Source organism: Ranitomeya variabilis, chromosome 3 (assembly GCF_051348905.1).
Source record: "Ranitomeya variabilis isolate aRanVar5 chromosome 3, aRanVar5.hap1, whole genome shotgun sequence".
In the NCBI taxonomy this organism is placed as follows: Eukaryota; Metazoa; Chordata; class Amphibia; order Anura; family Dendrobatidae; genus Ranitomeya; species Ranitomeya variabilis.
In genome coordinates, this window is record NC_135234.1 from 29,371,974 (window position 1) to 29,390,647 (window position 18,674).

Here is an 18,674-nt window from a genome sequence, read left to right on the forward strand (position 1 = left end):
TTTGTATAATTCTTCTATGTACTGCATATTCTAAAATTATATAGATAGCATTATTTATAGTACCGTATATAGCAGCATTATTCTTGTATAGCGCATGGTAGTGGTATTATATATTAGTACTGAAAATGACAGCATTATTTTTATAAAGCAGTATTACGGTGGTATTGTTTATAGTACTGTATGGCGGTATTATTTAGTTGTGCTGGTCTATGCCATCTACATGCGTATATCCACTCCATGAACTCTCTGTCCTTGACTTAATGGTAAGTGCATCCTTTGGCCGCTCAAATTGATATTATGACCTCAGCGCCTGGACTTCCCTTCACAGTAGATCATCATAGGGCGGTGATCCAAGATTGGTAAATGTCGGTGAGAAAGGGGTTGACAAATAGGAGGTCAGAGCTAAATATTGGAAGACGAGTCCTAGAAGCACAGAGTATTTCAGAAGATGTCGGAGAGGTGGTTGCTTAACTATGATGTTGCTAGTGAGGATACACCGGTGTGTGTTGAGATCAGTGATGTGGAGACAAGCGAGAGGTCACCATTGGAGGAAAGAACGGGGTCTAGCATTTCAGGAAAACTGTGCTGATTTTGCTGGAAAGTGATGACAGGTTGTGTTAGTGAAGACAGAACTACATGTGACACCCATGTCACTATATGAGACGGCTGAGGTGATAGGTATAAGAAGATTTTCCTGGAGGAAACTCAAAAATATAAAAGAAACACAAATTTCTTAAGTCTCCTTGAAAAAGAAATGAAGTTTTAATTCCAACTTTATTACAAATCACGTCCATAATACCCAGTGAGTAAGAAATCCTGAGGATATCCAGTGCAAAGTTCACCACCGCACATGACTTAAACCCATGTGAAAACCCCTGGTGGAAACGAAAGTTAAGGTGCCGAGAAGGGGCTCCGCGGAGCTGCTCTTAGGCCTTATGGAGAGGCGTCGTGTCGGACTTCAGAAAAAAATTTAGTGGAAACAAATTGCAGTTTAGTGGCCGAGTGCAGTTCTCTTCCGAGACGATTATTTTAGATGGCCTGAAAGAAAAGATAACAGATAGGTTAAAGTGTCATAAAGAGGTGTCCATCGTTGATGGTCTTGTTGAAAGAAGAGGTGGAGGCCTCATTCAGACGTCCCGTTCTTCACATACGTGTTCTCTCTGTGCTTTTCACGTATAGACCATTTACCCATTATAATCTATGGAACTGTTCACACATTCGCATTTTTTGCGTAGCTGTAAAATCACTGATATTTAAATGAGGCCTTTGAGTGAGGCTGCAAGTCGTGTGTCTATTTTGACATGGAAATGCAAAGTGGTCAGTGTGTTATAAAAACAAATAGGGTCCTGGGTACAAAGTAGAGAAGTCCCAACCCCTCAACATATTTTTTTGATAGTTGCGTATTTCAAAATATAATTCTAAACCCCAATTCTAAAAAAGTTGAGGCACTGTGTAAAATGTAAAGAATACAATGATGCAACGATGTGAAAATCTCTTCTCATATTTTATTCCCAACAGGATACGGATCAGAAATTTAATTTGAAAAAGTTAACTCTGGAAAAGTAAGTGTTATGAAGGTGCAGCAACTCACTTTGGAAAATAGGTAACACAGAAAAATTGCAATTGACCCTGCTGGTCCTGTACAGACTAGAGATCCTGACTCCACAGTCCCTAGTGGTTCCTGGGTGAGATGAGATAGCCTTAACCACAGACTAGACAATGGTAACTTGGACCTATGCTTGACCATCACAGGATTAATGATCTTAATTACCTTACACAGACTAACAAATTTAGGAGCAAATTTCCTTGATGGATCTTTAAGACGAATATTTTGGCAATTTGGCCGCTGGGATAAATTCTATAGCACAATCATATGACAGATGTGCAGGGAGAACTTCACATTCAGTCTCAAAAACACATCCTCAAAATACTGAATAAAACCTAGAAGAAGATATTTCATAGATGCCAGGGATTTAGATGAACAACTGGAAAAACAAACATTCCTTCCAAGACTTCACTTCGCGAGTCTCTTAGGCTATGTGCACACTTTGCGTGTGACCTCTGCGGGTTCTCCCGCAGCGGATTTGATAAATCTGCAAGGCAAACCCGCTGCGGTTATCCCTGCAGATTTATCGCGGCTTGTTCCGCGGTTTCTGCTGCGGGTTTCCGCCTATACTATTGATGCTGCATATGCAGCAATATGCAGCATCAATAGTAATGTTAAAAATAATAAAAATTGGCTATACTCACCCTCTGACGTCGCGATCTCCTCGGCGCTGCACTCGGCGGTCTGGTTCCAAAGATGCTGTGCCGAGAAGGACCTTCGTGACGTCACGGTCATGTGACCGCGGCGTCATCACGGTCATGTGACCGTGACGTCACCGCAGGTCCTGTTCGCACAGCAACTGAGACCGGGGACGGCCACGTGCAGCGCTGAGAGGTGAGTATATCATTATTTTTTATTTTAATTCTTTTTTTTCACACTATTTATGCTTCCCAGGGCCTGGAGGAGAGTCTCCTCTCCTCCACCCCGTGTAGCAACCGCGCATTATCCGCTTACTTCCCGCAACGTGGGCACAGCCCCATGCGGGAAGTAAGCAGAACAATGTGCAGCGCCCCAGAGTCCTGGTCGTTGCAGTACTGTGGCTCCGCCACTATGGGGAGCTATGGTACGTCTGATGGCACTGAAGGAGTTCATCTGATCAGGTATCACAGTCACCAATACATTTCACAGCCGGGCCTCCGGGGGGAGCTAAGGGTTCTATTCACTAGGCCACTCCCCACCATAGTGGGTAAACTGGGGGTCAGGCAGGAAGTTAGTCAGAAGCTGACTGGGTTGGAACCAGGCAACACCTTGTGGCAGAGGGTGTTGTGGGGGGAAGATACAGTAGGGTCTCTGTCAGGGGTGGGATCCTGACAGAGGCTTGGCAACTTGAACGAACGTAAAGGGACCGTGCCTGCTCAGGATAGCGGCGGTGCCCAAGAAAGGATCAGAAGCGAGATAGATTGTGCTGAGTGAGAAACGAGATCATAGCAATAGGAGAATACCAGTAGGAGTCGTGCTGTAAGACCAAAGCAACATCCTACTGAGGCGCATAACCGGTGGCCAGAACGCCGAGAGAGTATCATAATATCCAGCTTCAAGCAATACTCTAAACAGCGGCAGGACAGTCAGTCTAAGGCGGGCTGTCTAACTCAAATCACCTATGCAGTCTTGGGGGGCAACTTGTGGAGAGGGGCGACTCTAGGGTCCCGGAAGAGCTCCGAGCCTACCCGTCAAACGGGTGCCATCCCAACCAGAACATCAGGGAGGGACGGAGGATTAGCAGAACATCATCTAATCGAGTTGTGAGGGAACTTAAGAAACAGACACAACAGTTGTGGGGTACTTTCCGTAAGCACAGCAGGGAAGGACCACAACACCTAGCGCTAGGGGGAAGGCGCAGATTTCCACCTGTGAAGAGAACTCTGGAGGTGCCATTGGACCGGCCGGGCTTGCGCAGCCTGGTGAACCGTATTCCGGACTGAGGACCCAGAGATCTTCAGTAAAGAGGTAAAGAGACTGCAACCTGGTGTCCTCGTTATTTACCGCGACCTGCACCCCACAACTGCACCGCTACACCACCACTTATTGCACCGGACGTCCCCCACTGACAGACAGGGCCACGGACCGGGTCTAGCCACCGTGACAACCCCAGGACTGAGACCCAGAGGCCCGGCTCCGGGTACCCCTCGGCCCTGCGGCGGTGTGGGGGCGCTTCAACTTGGCGTCATGAACAGGATCTACTTAAGCCTGAAGAATCAGGTCATGTGTGCCTTGGAACTGTGATTTACTGTGCTTGGACTGTACTTTATTGCAAAGACTGTGTGCTGCGCCACTTGCCGCCAAAATCCGCCGCCATTGCAGCGCTGAGGAGAGCGCAGGAAGAGAAGAGGGGCGTGGAGTGGGCGTAGGTAAGCTGGAGAGCGCGAACAACAATGGCCGCCCAGTCTAAATATTTCTGTGTCCTGAGGACATGTCCGTCAGCAGCCGAGGTCCGCCTCCTGATCCTGTTTGGAGGGTGGAGACCATGGAGACGGGGCCGCCCACGAAAAAGACCGCAGGAAGAAGACACTGGAGAAGGAGAAAAGATGGCGACACCGAGAACACCGCGTGGGACTGACCCGATCCAGCCTGAGGCTGCACCACCCGACACAGCCCCAGATGCGTCAACGTTGCAGGGACTGACCCTCACGGAGCTACCGATGGGCCGACCCCCCTTGCCACTGTCTGAGGAGTGTGTAGCTGCAGCCGAGGCTTGCCAAATAGTGCGCCGCTTAGAGGCTGATGCCCACGTACTTACTCGGCTAGGCCAGCCCACGGAGATCCGTCTATCTCCGGTGTCCCCTGCTCTTCCCAACCCGGCCGCGGCGGAAGGTACGCTGCCCACACAGGGTATGAGGATCTTGCCGGAGGCCGAGCACCTGCGGCACCTGATGACGGCGTGGCGGAGCCGGCCCCAGCCTGCAGCTCAGATTGATTTGACCAGTGTGGGAGAAACCCCGTCGTCACACTGGGGTGTAGTGGTCTCCTTCAACCCCCGACATGGAAGAGGGGTTATACAGGAGATCGGGGAGCCGCTACAAGTCCACGTGGACCGGGAAGAGGTCGAGCCCTGCGGGAGAAGGTTTGCTCGCGACCTGGAGCCCGGTGATGCTGTCACTTATACTAGGTGGAGGAGGGCAACCGGCAAGGCTGGCTGGATGGCGCGGGGCGTCCAGCGGTGCGTCGCGCTCCAGGCCGCCGCTGCAACATCTGAAGATGAGCCTCCTGCCGAAAAGGCAATGGAACCTGACCCAGCGGAGCAGCGGAGAACCCGGACCCACCATGTACCCTGGGGGCGTGCAGGATCCTCGGCGAAAAGAGCATTGCGGCGAGGGATCCTGTCGTTGCTGGGACCAGAACCACTTCCTGGATCACCAGCGCGACCCGTTGGTCTGGTGAGGCCCGGGAGGAAACCACCTTCTGCACCGAATGAGTAAGATAATACTACTCTTAAAATATGTATATAGTTACTGTTTCCTGTTTTGCTGCTAAACCCGTTCAGGGTTAACTTTTAAAAGGGATCCCTTTGTTGACCCGGGATCCCTGTTGTTTTGTTTATTTTTTCTGAGTTTTGCACAAGTTTTAAGAACTGCCGCAATCATGAACAGTGCATGATACAAACTTTTTGTACATAGTTTGCACCTTATTAAAGGTGCTCCCTACTGGTTTTACTTCAAAAAGGACTCTTTGTGAAGATACCACACTGGAACCTTTGCTGAGTAAGGACTGGTAGCTTGAGAAGATATGCTACCTCATAGAGACTTGGACCCCTCTTAAAGGGGTGTTCATATGTTGCACTTGAGAGAATCGTATTGCTTTAAGACTGAGAAATAGCAATAATGCTTTGATAAAGAAGAAGTGATGATAATGTTTGTGAAAGAAAGTTATATGTATCCAACTAGTTAATTGTAAAGAAATGCTGATGATGTTCCCTGAAAGTGAAAGCTAGAAGAAGGACGCAGTGGGCCCATAGGGATAGACGAAGTGTCCAGCGTGCATGTTAGTGAGAAAAATAATGAGAAGGTTGATGTTCTATAGGAAATGTTTAATAATGTTGATAGATAATGAGGTTAGAAGGTAAACCCTGAGTCCTCATAGGAGCCATATAGAGATGGCTCAGTGCTCTTAAATTGAAAGTAATGTTATGTTCTATACTGTGTATAGTAGTTGAAAGACAGAAGGCTCGGGCTGAAAGGAGCGGTCCTGTAAGAAAGGAGAGGCAGTAGGTCTGGTGCCGATAGGACAGGCGGTCCTGCAGATCTAAAGAAGGAGAATGTAAAAGTTAAATTGCCTTATAATGTGATTATAAGAAGGTCTTTAGCGGATTCCGAGTGTAAGTCCTTAAAGGCAAAGTTAAATTATTGTTCAACAATGTTGCACTAAGTAGATTACCCGGTTGGGTAAGAAGAGTTGTTCATAGCATGTTGCTATGATATTTAACAATGTTTGTAATGTTCAAGTGTCCTTACCTCCCATAAAGGGAAGCCTGTTCAAGTATACTTACTGTTATTGCACTCAACAAAACTGTATGTCTTTTTGCTAACTTGTATTGTTGTTTTCTTCCCAGTCCCGGAGTACTGTGTTTAACCAGGGGGGAGTGCAGCGCCCCAGAGTCCTGGTCGTTGCAGTACTGTGGCTCCGCCACTATGGGGAGCTATGGTACGTCTGATGGCACTGAAGGAGTTCATCTGATCAGGTATCACAGACACCAATACATTTCACAGCTGGGCCTCCGGGGGGAGCTAAGGGTTCTATTCACTAGGCCACTCCCCACCATAGTGGGTAAACTGGGGGTCAGGCAGGAAGTTAGTCAGAAGCTGACTGGGTTGGAACCAGGCAACACCTTGTGGCAGAGGGTGTTGTGGGGGGAAGATACAGTAGGGTCTCTGTCAGGGGTGGGATCCTGACAGAGGCTTGGCAACTTGAACGAACGTAAAGGGACCGTGCCTGCTCAGGATAGCGGCGGTGCCCAAGAAAGGATCAGAAGCGAGATAGATTGTGCTGAGTGAGAAACGAGATCATAGCAATAGGAGAATACCAGTAGGAGTCGTGCTGTAAGACCAAAGCAACATCCTACTGAGGCGCACAACCAGTGGCCGGAACGCCGAGAGAGTATCATAATATCCAGCTTCAAGCAATACTCTAAACAGCGGCAGGACAGTCAGTCTAAGGCGGGCTGTCTAACTCAAATCACCTATGCAGTCTTGGGGGGCAACTTGTGGAGAGGGGCGACTCTAGGGTCCCGGAAGAGCTCCGAGCTTACCCGTCAAACGGGTGCCGTCCCAACCAGAACATCAGGGAGGGACGGAGGATTAGCAGAACATCATCTAATCGAGTTGTGAGGGAACTTAAGAAACAGACACAACAGTTGTGGGGTACTTTCCGTAAGCACAGCAGGGAAGGACCACAACACCTAGCGCTAGGGGGAAGGCGCAGATTTCCACCTGTGAAGAGAACTCTGGAGGTGCCATTGGACCGGCCGGCTTGCGCAGCCTGGTGAACCGTATTCCGGACTGAGGACCCAGAGATCTTCAGTAAAGAGGTAAAGAGACTGCAACCTGGTGTCCTCGTTATTTACCGCGACCTGCACCCCACAACTGCACCGCTACACCACCACTTATTGCACCGGACGTCCCCCACTGACAGACAGGGCCACGGACCGGGTCTAGCCACCGTGACAACCCCAGGACTGAGACCCAGAGGCCCGGCTCCGGGTACCCCTCGGCCCTGCGGCGGTGTGGGGGCGCTTCAACTGCATTCCTATGTGTGCAGAATCGCAGCGATTCTGCACAAAGAAGTGACATGCTGCGGGTTGTAAACCGCTGCGTTTCTGCGCGGTTTTTCCTGCAGCATGTGCACTGCGGTTTCCATAGGGTTTACATGTTAATGTAAACGCTATGGAAACTGCTGCGGACACGTAGCATCAAAATCGCCGCGGATCCATGTGAACATGGCCTTAATTGATGGTAGGATTGTGTTTCACCAACCAGGGCATACCCAACACAACTTTAGCGGGCAAGGAAGTAAACACCATGAATGAAATATTCTGTGTTTAACACTCCCACTCTCCTGCACAAATTCTCAACCTTAGAAGTAACATGACTTTCGGTTTGGAGAGAATTAGAGTTGAGCGAATTTGTTCAGATTCGGTTCCGAATACGATCGGCATCAAATCTTGTTTTTTCAATGTTCGTTTCAGCCGAACGTCATTAGACTCAATGGGAGTAGAATTTACCGAATATGTTCGGAACTGATCATCAAACATACATTCGGCACGAATAGGGTACCAATATGGCATGAATATGGCAAATTCAGATTAGGCGACCAAATCCGAACAAATTCGCTCAACTATAGAGAGAGAGAGAATTATCAAATGCTGATACTTGAATAGAATGACCGAGAGTTGCAACTGTGTACCCACATTTGATAGCAAAATCACTATCAATAAGATCTAAGGCAGACCTGAGTCAACAAATGCAGAGGTAACTATATCTCCAGATTTGGTAACCAGAGACTCCTGTAAAAATAATATCCAGTGGACTGCATGAGAGTTAACTTCAAACCTTCAGAACCAGTGCCCTTACATATTAACCCTGACCGAATTGACTGCGAAAGGCTGAGTCCTTCCAGGAGGTTTCCACTGCCCAGCGTCTGAACTGTGAGCAGTAGTCCTCCACTTTACGATTTCCCTGAACCAACCTGTGGATCATTGATTCAGCAACTGCAACTTTATCAGGGTCACCATAAATGAGCCCCAGAGCAAAGAAAAAAGCATCAACTGAGGAAAACACTGGAGAATCCTTAGGCAGAGAAAATGCCCAAGCCTGAGGATCATCACCACAGAACAATACCCACGCATTTACGCTCTCCTCTGGATAAGACAGGAAGGAGATGAAAGTACAACTTACATGAAGAAAAAAATGGAAAACTTACTTTGGTCTCAGTTGAAACAATCCAGTAAATTTACCTTAGGGAGTAAAGACTAATTTGGGTGGAGTAGAACATGCGCAGTGGCAAATAACGCATGCTGTGGCTGCCACTTGATGTCTGCCTCCTCCAAAGACAACTCACTCAGAAAAATAGGTAACACACAAAAACTGCAACTGACCCTGGCATTTCCTATACAGAGTAGAGATCCTGAATCCACAGTTCCTAAGGGTTCCTGCATGAGCTGAGATAGCCGTATCCTTAGCCCGGACTATGGTGACTCGGACCTATACTGCCTGAAAAGCCATCGAGCACTTCACGTTCCTCCTAAAGAATTGGAGGGCAGAGCTTAGTGTAAATTACCTATAGAAGGAAAAGTGTGCTGAATTCGAAAAGATCCCAGAGTGAGTAAAAGAAACAGAAAATACAAATGAGGTGTATGAAGCTCATTGATGGTTATGGGAAGCTATTGATTCCAGTTATTTATTCCAAAGGGTGTGCAACCAAATATTAAGTTGAGGGTGCCAACAATTTTGTCCAGTCCATTTTTAGGGTTTTGTTTGAAATTATGTCCAATTTGCCTTTTTTTCTGTTTTTTTATTTTGTTCCAATACACACAAAGGAAAAAAAAGGAAATATACCGAAACGTGTAAATTGGAATAATTTTCTGGGAAAAATACTTCATTTTCTGGAACAATTTCAAGGGTGCCAATGTTTTTGGCCATGACTGTAGAAGTCTTAGAGCAACATCTGCTCCATCCGGACAACATGTATTTCATTGAAGGTCTGGTTTATTGTAGCAAGACAATGGTAAACCACATACTGCCTCCATCATAATAATATGGCTCCGCAGAAGATGGGTTTGGGTGATGAAACGGCTGCCCGCAGTCTGGTCCTTTTACCAATAGAAAACATTTGGCCCACTATGAAATGAAAAATCCATCAAAGACCTCGACTGTGGAGCAGCAAGAATCCTACTGTAACACTAATATCGACGCCCCTGCATGATCCCTCTTCCTTCTTCATGTATGGACGCCAACATACTCACCTCCTCAGCCACACATTGAGCTCTCTGTCTCCTGCTCTGTGCACATCACACAGGCTTCCCGGCAGCATGCCTAGTGCCTGCTCCACTGCTCTTAAAGGGCAGCATGCATACTGTGAAAAAGCCTGCAGCCATTAGCCTGCTCCCCAGTAGCAAGGTGCCTGAGTAATGTTCTCCCTTGGTAGTTTTTGGTGCAACCAGTGAGTTGCCTGGTCACTGTCCCTTGATCGTAAAGTTATCAGTTTAGTCTTGTGTGGCTAGTCCCTGCTCCTGATCCGCTGGTCCTTGTGTGGCCAGGGTCTGAACCCAAATCCCCATCAGTGGCCCCTGAACTCTGAAATCGCTCTATCTGAACCTGGACCTGAAGCCGCACCCGTGGCATGTAAACCCTGGCACCACTCCCTGCGGTACCTGAGACTGTAGCCGCACCGGCAGTACCTGAACCCTCAAGCCGCAACAGGTGGTACCTGAACCTGAAGCCGCAGCGGTGGTACCTGAACCTGAAGCCGCAGCAGTGGTACCTGAACTCTGAAACCGCACTAGGAGTGCCTGAAGCTGCATCAGCGGTATCTGAACCTGAAACCGTTCTGGCGGTACTTGAACTAGCACCTGTGTCTATCCTGGTTAGTGGACAAGAGTCTGTATTGTCGGAGCCTGTTCCACTCTCTGAATCCAGCCCTGTGTGTGACTCCGTGTCAGTATCCGTTCTGCCTGAGGATCCAGAATCTGTGTAATCTGAACGGAGTCCGAATCCTGTCCTGCCAGTTACTCTGAGCCCAGTCTGTGCCTGCTATCCTGACCTCTGGAGTCAGCAGTTGCAGTACCAAAGGTCTAGCGTGGTATGTGGCGGCTACTTGCATCTCAAGAATAACTCCACCATCAGGAGGTCCAGTGAACACCAGGTAGCTGCTTAGCCACGCTCCTCCTAGGTATGCTTGGCCTTGTGGCACAGTGGGTCCGTGAGCCACGTGGGCCATGTGTGTGCATGACACCTACATCAGATAAGAATGGAACAACGTTCCTCTCGCAAAACTCCAGCAATCGTCTCCTCACTTCCCCACCGTTTACAGACTGTTGTAAGAAGAAGAGGGGACGGTGACGGTACACAATGGTGACACGATCCGGGCACAATATTCTTCAGATGTGTTGCTACCATCAATTTCTAAATTTTTTTCAGATAAAATGGAAAAACGTCCAGTGGTCAATTTCTGATCTGTGTCCTGTGTTCTGTGGTGAATAAAATATAAGAAATTTCCAAATCATCGCATTCTTGTTTTCTTTACATTTTACAGAGAGTTCCAATTTTGTTGGAATTATGGATGTACAAAATAAACACAAATACTGAGATTCAATTATATAAAAAACTTAAAGGGAACCTATCACCCCGTTTTTTTCGGTATGAGATAAAAATACTGTTAAATAGGGCCTGAGCTATGCATTACAATAGTGTAGTTTGTGGACCCCGATTCCCCACCTATGCTGCCGAAATACGTTACCAAAGTAGTCATTTTCGCCTGTCAATCAGGCTGGTCAGGTCAGATGGGCGTGGTGTCTTCCCCCAGATATTGCGTAGTTTTCCGTTGGTGGCGTAGTGGTGTGCGCATGTCCAAGGTCCCCAATCCTGCACGGGGGGGTGAAAATAGCAGCGATGTCCGTTATTCCATTGGTGGTCGGTGGGCGCGGCCATCTTCCTTTGGCCGCGCGTGCGCAGAAGCGGCGCTCTGCTGGCCGCGGCTTCAGGAAAATGGCCGCGGGATGCCGCGCGTGCGCAGATGGAGATCGCGGCGGCCATTTTCCTGAAGCCGCGGCCAGCAGAGCGCCGCTTCTGCGCACGCGCGGCCAAAGGAAGATGGCCGCGCCCACCGACCACCAATGGAATAACGGATATCGCTGCTATTTTCACCCCCCCGTGCAGGATTGGGGACGTTGGACATGCGCACACCACTACGCCACCAACGGAAAACTACGCAATATCTGGGGGAAGAAGCCACGCCCATCCGACCTGACCAGCCTGATTGACAGGCGAAAATGACTACTTTGGTAACGTATTTCGGCAGCATAGGTGGTGAATCGGGGTCCACAAACTACACTATTGTAATGCACAGCTCAGGCCATATTTAACAGTATTTTTATCTCATACCGAAAAAAACGGGGTGATAGGTTCCCTTTAAATACAATACAGACACAATGCTGCCATTTGTGAAATGTAAAGGAAATTATACCTGGTTTTCTAAATATTTTAAAAATATAAATCTGAAAATTGTGAGGTGCATTTGTATTCAGCCCCCCTGAGCTAATACTTTGTAAGATCAACTTTTGCTGCAATTACTGATGCAGTCTTTAGGAGTCTGTCTCTCCAGCTTTGCACATCTAGAGATGATGTTTTTGCCCCTTCTTTGCACACTCGCTCTCACACAGTGAGATTGGAAGGAGGCGTCTGTGATCAGCCATTTAAAAGTCTTGTCACAGATTCTCATGGGATTTCAGTCTGGACTGTGGCTGGGCCGTTCACACACATGAATATGCTTTTATCTAAACCATCCACTGTGGCTCTGGAAGGATGTTTAGGGTCGTTGTCCTGCTGGAAGGTGAACCTATGCCCCACTGTGAAGTCTTTTGTAGACCAGCTTCCCTGTCCCTGCTGAAGAAAAGCCTCCCCACAGCAGGATGCTGCCACCACTATGTGTAACAGTGGGGATGGTGTTTTCAGAGTTAGGTCCTGTGTTAGTTTTCTTCCACACATACTGTTTTGCATGTGGCCTCAAAAGCTCTCTAGTTTAGTTTTGTATGATCGGAGCCCCTTCTCCCACATGCTCTCTGTGTCGCCTACAAGAAAGAAGATGCTTTGGTCAGATGAGCACATACTATATATATGAACGGCCAAGTCACAGTCCAGACACAAATCCCATTGAGAATCTGTGGCAAAACTTGTAAATTGCACCGTCTCCATCCAATCTCACTGAGCAAAGCGAGTGTGCAAAGAAGAAGGGTCAGAAATTTGCAAAGATGGAAATCATGTACTATAATCATTTTTTATATATTCGTAATAAAAAAATGTAAAGATTTATAAATTATCCTATTTCTCCCCTTTTTGATGAAAGAAATGTGTGTAAATCAGCCACCAAACAATACCTGAATAGTACAGCAGAGGTAGCTCTTATCTCTAGGATTCTTCTTCTTCTTCTCCTTGGTCATCATCTGCTTCTACTGCGACCTATAGGAACAGAAAAATTAATTAGCAGTAGTGAACGGCACAGTAAATAAAAATCTAGGAGTCGGCTGAGCGTGTGCCCTGGGGCATTGTATTGTACATATTAGTTTTCCATGCTGTCAACAGGGGGCAGTATAACTGTCCTGCCCAATGCCAAAAAATGCATGAGAAAATAAAATCTGAGGAAAATGGCGTCCACTCTGTAATGCTGGGTATTGCATGGTCACTATCTGGTGATATCTGAGCACAATATAGCACTATATCAGCATGTCATGGCACTTTGTGGGGTTAACATGGCACTATATCATGATAATAATAATTTTACTTCTATAGCGCTTCACATTTACATATTCCGCAGCACTTTTAGAGGGGACTTATACAGACAATAAAGGACATTGCAGAATAACAATAATCACTTAAACAATAAATACCAGGAGGAATGAGGGCCCTGCTCGCAAGCTACAATCTATGGGGAAAAAGGGAGACACGAGAGGTGGATGGTAACAATTGCTTCTATTGTACGGTCCGCCCATCAATGTAATAAATCGGGTGTTCATGTAATGCTGCATGAACCGGTTACCAACCAGTGTGTGTAAAACTACAGATACAGAGGGCTATTGTGGCGCCCCAGGGTCCTGGTCATCACAGTAATGTCGCTTGTCTCCCGGGGACAGTGATGCTACGTTTGGAGGCAAGGAAGGATAACTGCATCCAGGTACCACAAACATGCAACACTTCACACTCCAGGCCACCAGGGGGAGCTTCTGATCCTATTTACTCCCCCACATATTTATAACTGGTAGTCTGTAGGGAAAGTTAGTCAGTCCTTCAGGGAAGCTGTTCCTGGCAGGAGTGAATTCCTGTCAGAGGACAGAGGAGAGTTCATGGAGCTGTGCATGCCCTCAGAGCTGCAGCTCCCAGGAAGAGACATTTGAAGGCCGAATTGTTTGCAGCGAGCATGCAGGAGAGGAAGCACAGGAGAGGATATCAGAAGGGGACCAGCCCCGAGCAGGCTGCCTCCTACTGAGGCGCAGAGACCGGTAGCCGGAACACCGAGGTTGTAAGGACCTCTATGGCTTACATCAGAGACCGGCAGGACAGCTGAACTCTACTTTACCTGTCCGACCTAACACCCAGGAGGCACGGTGACAACCTGAGAGGCTGGGGCGTGCTAGAGTCCCTATAAACCGCCTCAAGCCACCAGTCATACGGATATGTCCTATCCAATCTGGGGGACAGAGAGAGATAACATCTGTGAGGACCTTATGAGAAGCTTAGCAGTAAGGGACTACACTACCACGGCGCTAGAGGAAAGGCTTTTATTCTCCACCTGGACAAGGGGACTCTGGACTTGCCTCCAAACCGGCCGGACTCTGCCTGCCCTGTGATCTGGTGCTCTGGACTGTGGATGCTGAAGTCTTCAGTAAAGGTAAAGAGACTGCAACCTTGTGTCCTCGTTCTTCTCTGCGCCTCTCACCATTCGTCATCTATACGCCGGGAAGCCCTGGGGATACACTTCACCTGTGGGAAGGTATACCATCTAGCTGCCATAACATCACCCCAGCGGACCCCTTAAAGCAGCGTCGGTCACCCTGACCGAATACCACAGTGTCATGATTCTCAATGGCGAGAGAACATAGCCCAGCATATATGAGAACTAGCTCTTGGAAGATGGAAACTATACTGACCATGAACTAAACCTGCCGCACAACTAGAAGTGGCCGGGTAGCATGCCTACGTTTTTTTTATCCCTAGATGCCCAGCGCCAGCCGGAGAACTACCTAATCCTAGCAGAGGAAAAGACAGTCCTGGCTCACCTCTAGAGAAATTTTCCCAAAAGGCAGACAGAGGCCCCCACATATATTGGCGGTGATTTTAGATGAAATGACAAACGTAGTATGAAAATAGGTTTAGCAAAAATCGAGGTCCGCTTACTAGATAGAAAGAAGACAGAAAGGGCACTTTCATGGTCAGCAGAAAACCCTATCAAAACACCATCCAGAAATTACTTTAAGACTCTAGCATTAACTCATAACACCAGAGTGGCAATTTCCGCTCACAAGAGCTTTCCAGACACAGTAACGAAACAGCAGCTGTGAACAGGAACAAAATGCAAAAACACACAAGGACAAAAGTCCAACTTAGCTGGGAGTTGTCTAGTAGCAGGAACATGCACAGAAAGGCTTCTGATTACATTGTTGACCGGCATGAAACTGACAGAGGAGCAAGGTTATATAGCGACTCCCACATCCTGATAGGAGCAGGTGAACAGAGGGGATGATGCACACAAGTACAATTCCACAAGTGGCCACCGGGGGAGCCCAGAATCCAATTTCACAACAGTACCCCCCCCTCAAGGAGGGGGCACCGAACCCTCACCAGAACCACCAGGGCGATCAGGATGAGCCCTATGAAAGGCACGGACAAGATCGGAGGCATGAACATCAGAGGCAGTGACCCAAGAATTATCCTCCTGACCGTATCCCTTCCATTTGACCAGATACTGGAGTTTCCGTCTGGAAACACGAGAGTCCAAGATCTTTTCCACAACGTACTCCAACTCACCCTCAACCAACACCGGAGCAGGAGGCTCAACGGAAGGCACAGCCGGTACCTCATACCTGCGCAACAATGACCGATGAAAAACATTATGAATCGAAAAGGATGCAGGGAGGTCCAAACGGAAGGACACAGGGTTAAGAATCTCCAATATCTTGTACGGGCCGATGAACCGAGGCTTAAACTTAGGAGAAGAAACCCTCATAGGGACAAAACGAGAAGACAACCACACCAAGTCCCCAACACAAAGCCGAGGACCAACACGACGACGGCGGTTGGCAAAAAGCTGAGTCTTCTCCTGGGACAACTTCAAATTGTCCACCACCTGCCCCCAAATCTGATGCAACCTCTCCACCACAGCATCCACTCCAGGACAATCCGAAGATTCCACTTGACCGGAGGAAAATCGAGGATGAAACCCCGAATTACAGAAAAACGGGGACACCAAGGTGGCAGAGCTGGCCCGATTATTGAGGGCGAACTCCGCCAAAGGCAAAAAAGCAACCCAATCATCCTGATCCGCAGACACAAAACACCTCAAATATGTCTCCAAGGTCTGATTAGTCCGCTCGGTCTGGCCATTAGTCTGAGGATGGAAAGCAGACGAAAAAGACAAATCTATGCCCATCCTAGCACAGAATGCCCGCCAAAATCTAGACACGAATTGGGTCCCTCTGTCAGAAACGATATTCTCCGGAATACCATGCAAACGAACAACATTTTGAAAAAACAGAGGAACCAACTCGGAAGAAGAAGGCAACTTAGGCAAGGGAACCAGATGGACCATCTTAGAGAAACGGTCACACACCACCCAGATGACAGACATCTTATGAGAAACAGGCAGATCCGAAATAAAATCCATCGAGATGTGCGTCCAAGGCCTCTTCGGGATAGGCAAGGGTAACAACAATCCACTAGCCCGAGAACAACAAGGCTTGGCCCGAGCACAAACGTCACAAGACTGCACAAAGCCTCGCACATCTCGTGACAGGGAAGGCCACCAGAAGGACCTTGCCACCAAATCCCTGGTACCAAAGATTCCAGGATGACCTGCCAACGCAGAAGAATGAACCTCAGAGATGACTCTACTGGTCCAATCATCAGGAACAAACAGTCTACCAGGTGGGCAACGATCAGGTCTATCCGCCTGAAACTCCTGCAAGGCCCGCCGCAGGTCTGGAGAAACGGCAGACAATATCACTCCATCTTTAAGGATACCTGTGGGCTCAGAATTACCAGGGGAGTCAGGCTCAAAACTCCTAGAAAGGGCATCCGCCTTAACATTCTTAGAACCCGGTAGGTAAGACACCACAAAATTAAACCGAGAGAAAAACAACGACCAGCGCGCCTGTCTAGGATTCAGGCGCCTGGCAGACTCAAGGTAAATTAAATTTTTGTGGTCAGTCAATACCACCACCTGATGTCTGGCCCCCTCAAGCCAGTGACGCCACTCCTCAAAAGCCCACTTCATGGCCAAAAGCTCCCGATTCCCAATATCATAATTCCGCTTGGCGGGCGAAAATTTACGGGAAAAAAAAGCACAAGGTCTCATCACGGAGCAGTCGGAACTTCTCTGCGACAACACCGCCCCAGCTCCGATTTCAGAAGCGTCGACCTCAACCTGAAAAGGAAGAGCAACATCAGGCTGACGCAACACTGGGGCGGAAGAAAAGCGGCGCTTGAGCTCCCGAAAGGCCTCCACAGCATCAGGGGACCAATCAGCAACATCAGCACCCTTCTTAGTCAAATCAGTCAATGGTTTTACAACATCAGAAAAACCAGCAATAAATCGACGATAAAAGTTAGCAAAGCCCAAAAATTTCTGAAGACTCTTAAGAGAAGAGGGTTGCGTCCAATCACCAATAGCCTGAACCTTGACAGGATCCATCTCGATGGAAGAGGGGGAAAAAATGTATCCCAAGAAGGAAATCTTTTGAACCCCAAAAACACACTTAGAACCCTTCACACACAAGGAATTAGACCGCAAAACCTGAAAAACCCTCCTGACCTGCTGGACATGAGAGTCCCAGTCATCCGAAAAAATCAGAATATCATCCAGATACACAATCATAAATTTATCCAAATAATCGCGGAAAATGTCATGCATAAAGGACTGGAAGACTGAAGGGGCATTTGAAAGACCAAAAGGCATCACCAAATACTCAAAATGGCCCTCGGGCGTATTAAATGCGGTTTTCCACTCATCCCCCTGCTTGATTCGCACCAAATTATACGCCCCACGGAGATCAATCTTAGAGAACCACTTGGCCCCCTTTATACGAGCAAACAAATCAGTAAGCAGTGGTAACGGATATTGATATTTAACCGTGATTTTATTCAAAAGTCGATAATCAATACACGGCCTCAAAGAGCCGTCTTTCTTAGACACAAAGAAAAAACTGGCTCCTAAGGGAGATGACGAAGGACGAATATGTCCCTTTTCCAAGGACTCCTTTATATATTCTCGCATAGCCGCGTGTTCAGGCACAGACAGATTAAATAAACGACCCTTAGGGTATTTACTACCCGGGATCAAGTCTATGGCACAATCGCACTCCCGGTGCGGAGGTAGTGAACCAACCTTGGGTTCTTCAAAAACGTCACGAAAGTCAGACAAGAATTCAGGAATCTCAGAGGGAATAGATGATGAAATGGAAACCAAAGGTACGTCCCCATGAGTTCCTTTACATCCCCAGCTTAACACAGACATAGCTCTCCAGTCGAGGACTGGGTTATGAGATTGCAGCCATGGCAATCCCAGCACCAAAACATCATGTAGATTATACAGCACCAGAAAGCGAATAACCTCCTGGTGATCCGGATTAACACGCATAGTCACTTGTGTCCAGTATTGTGGTTTATTACTAGCCAATGGGGTGGAGTCAATCCCTTTCAGAGGTATCGGAGCCTCCAATGGCTCCAAATCATACCCACAGCGTTTGGCAAAGGACCAATCCATAAGACTCAAAGCAGCGCCAGAGTCGACATAGGCGTCCGCGGTAATAGATGACAAAGAACAAATCAGGGTCACAGATAGAATAAACTTAGACTGTAAAGTGCTAATTGAAACAGACTTGTCAGGCTTCTTAGTACGCTTAAAGCATGCTGATATAACATGAGTTGAATCACCACAATAGAAGCACAACCCATTTTTTCGTCTAAAATTCTGCCGCTCGCTTCTGGACAGAATTCTATCACATTGCATATTTTCTGGCGTTTTCTCAGTAGACACCGCCAAATGGTGCACAGGTTTGCGCTCCCGCAGACGCCTATCGATCTGAATAGCCATCGTCATGGACTCATTCAGACTCGCAGGCACAGGGAACCCCACCATAACATCCTTAATG

At 47.8% G+C, this 18,674-nt stretch overlaps 1 protein-coding gene across 1 annotated transcript in view; it reads right to left on the minus strand.

The window, feature by feature from the left end:
* Positions 1 to 740: 740 nt before the first annotated feature.
* SH3BGR (SH3 domain binding glutamate rich protein) overlaps positions 741 to 18,674 on the minus strand; it is a 60,100-nt gene continuing 42,166 nt past the window's right edge. The window contains exons 6-7 of the mRNA XM_077293871.1: positions 12,690 to 12,771; positions 741 to 1,038 (exon numbers count right to left, since the gene is read on the minus strand). Coding sequence (XP_077149986.1) covers positions 12,721 to 12,771 — 51 coding nt within the window. The 3' untranslated portion in view covers positions 741 to 1,038; positions 12,690 to 12,720. The remainder of the gene's footprint in view (positions 1,039 to 12,689; positions 12,772 to 18,674) is intronic.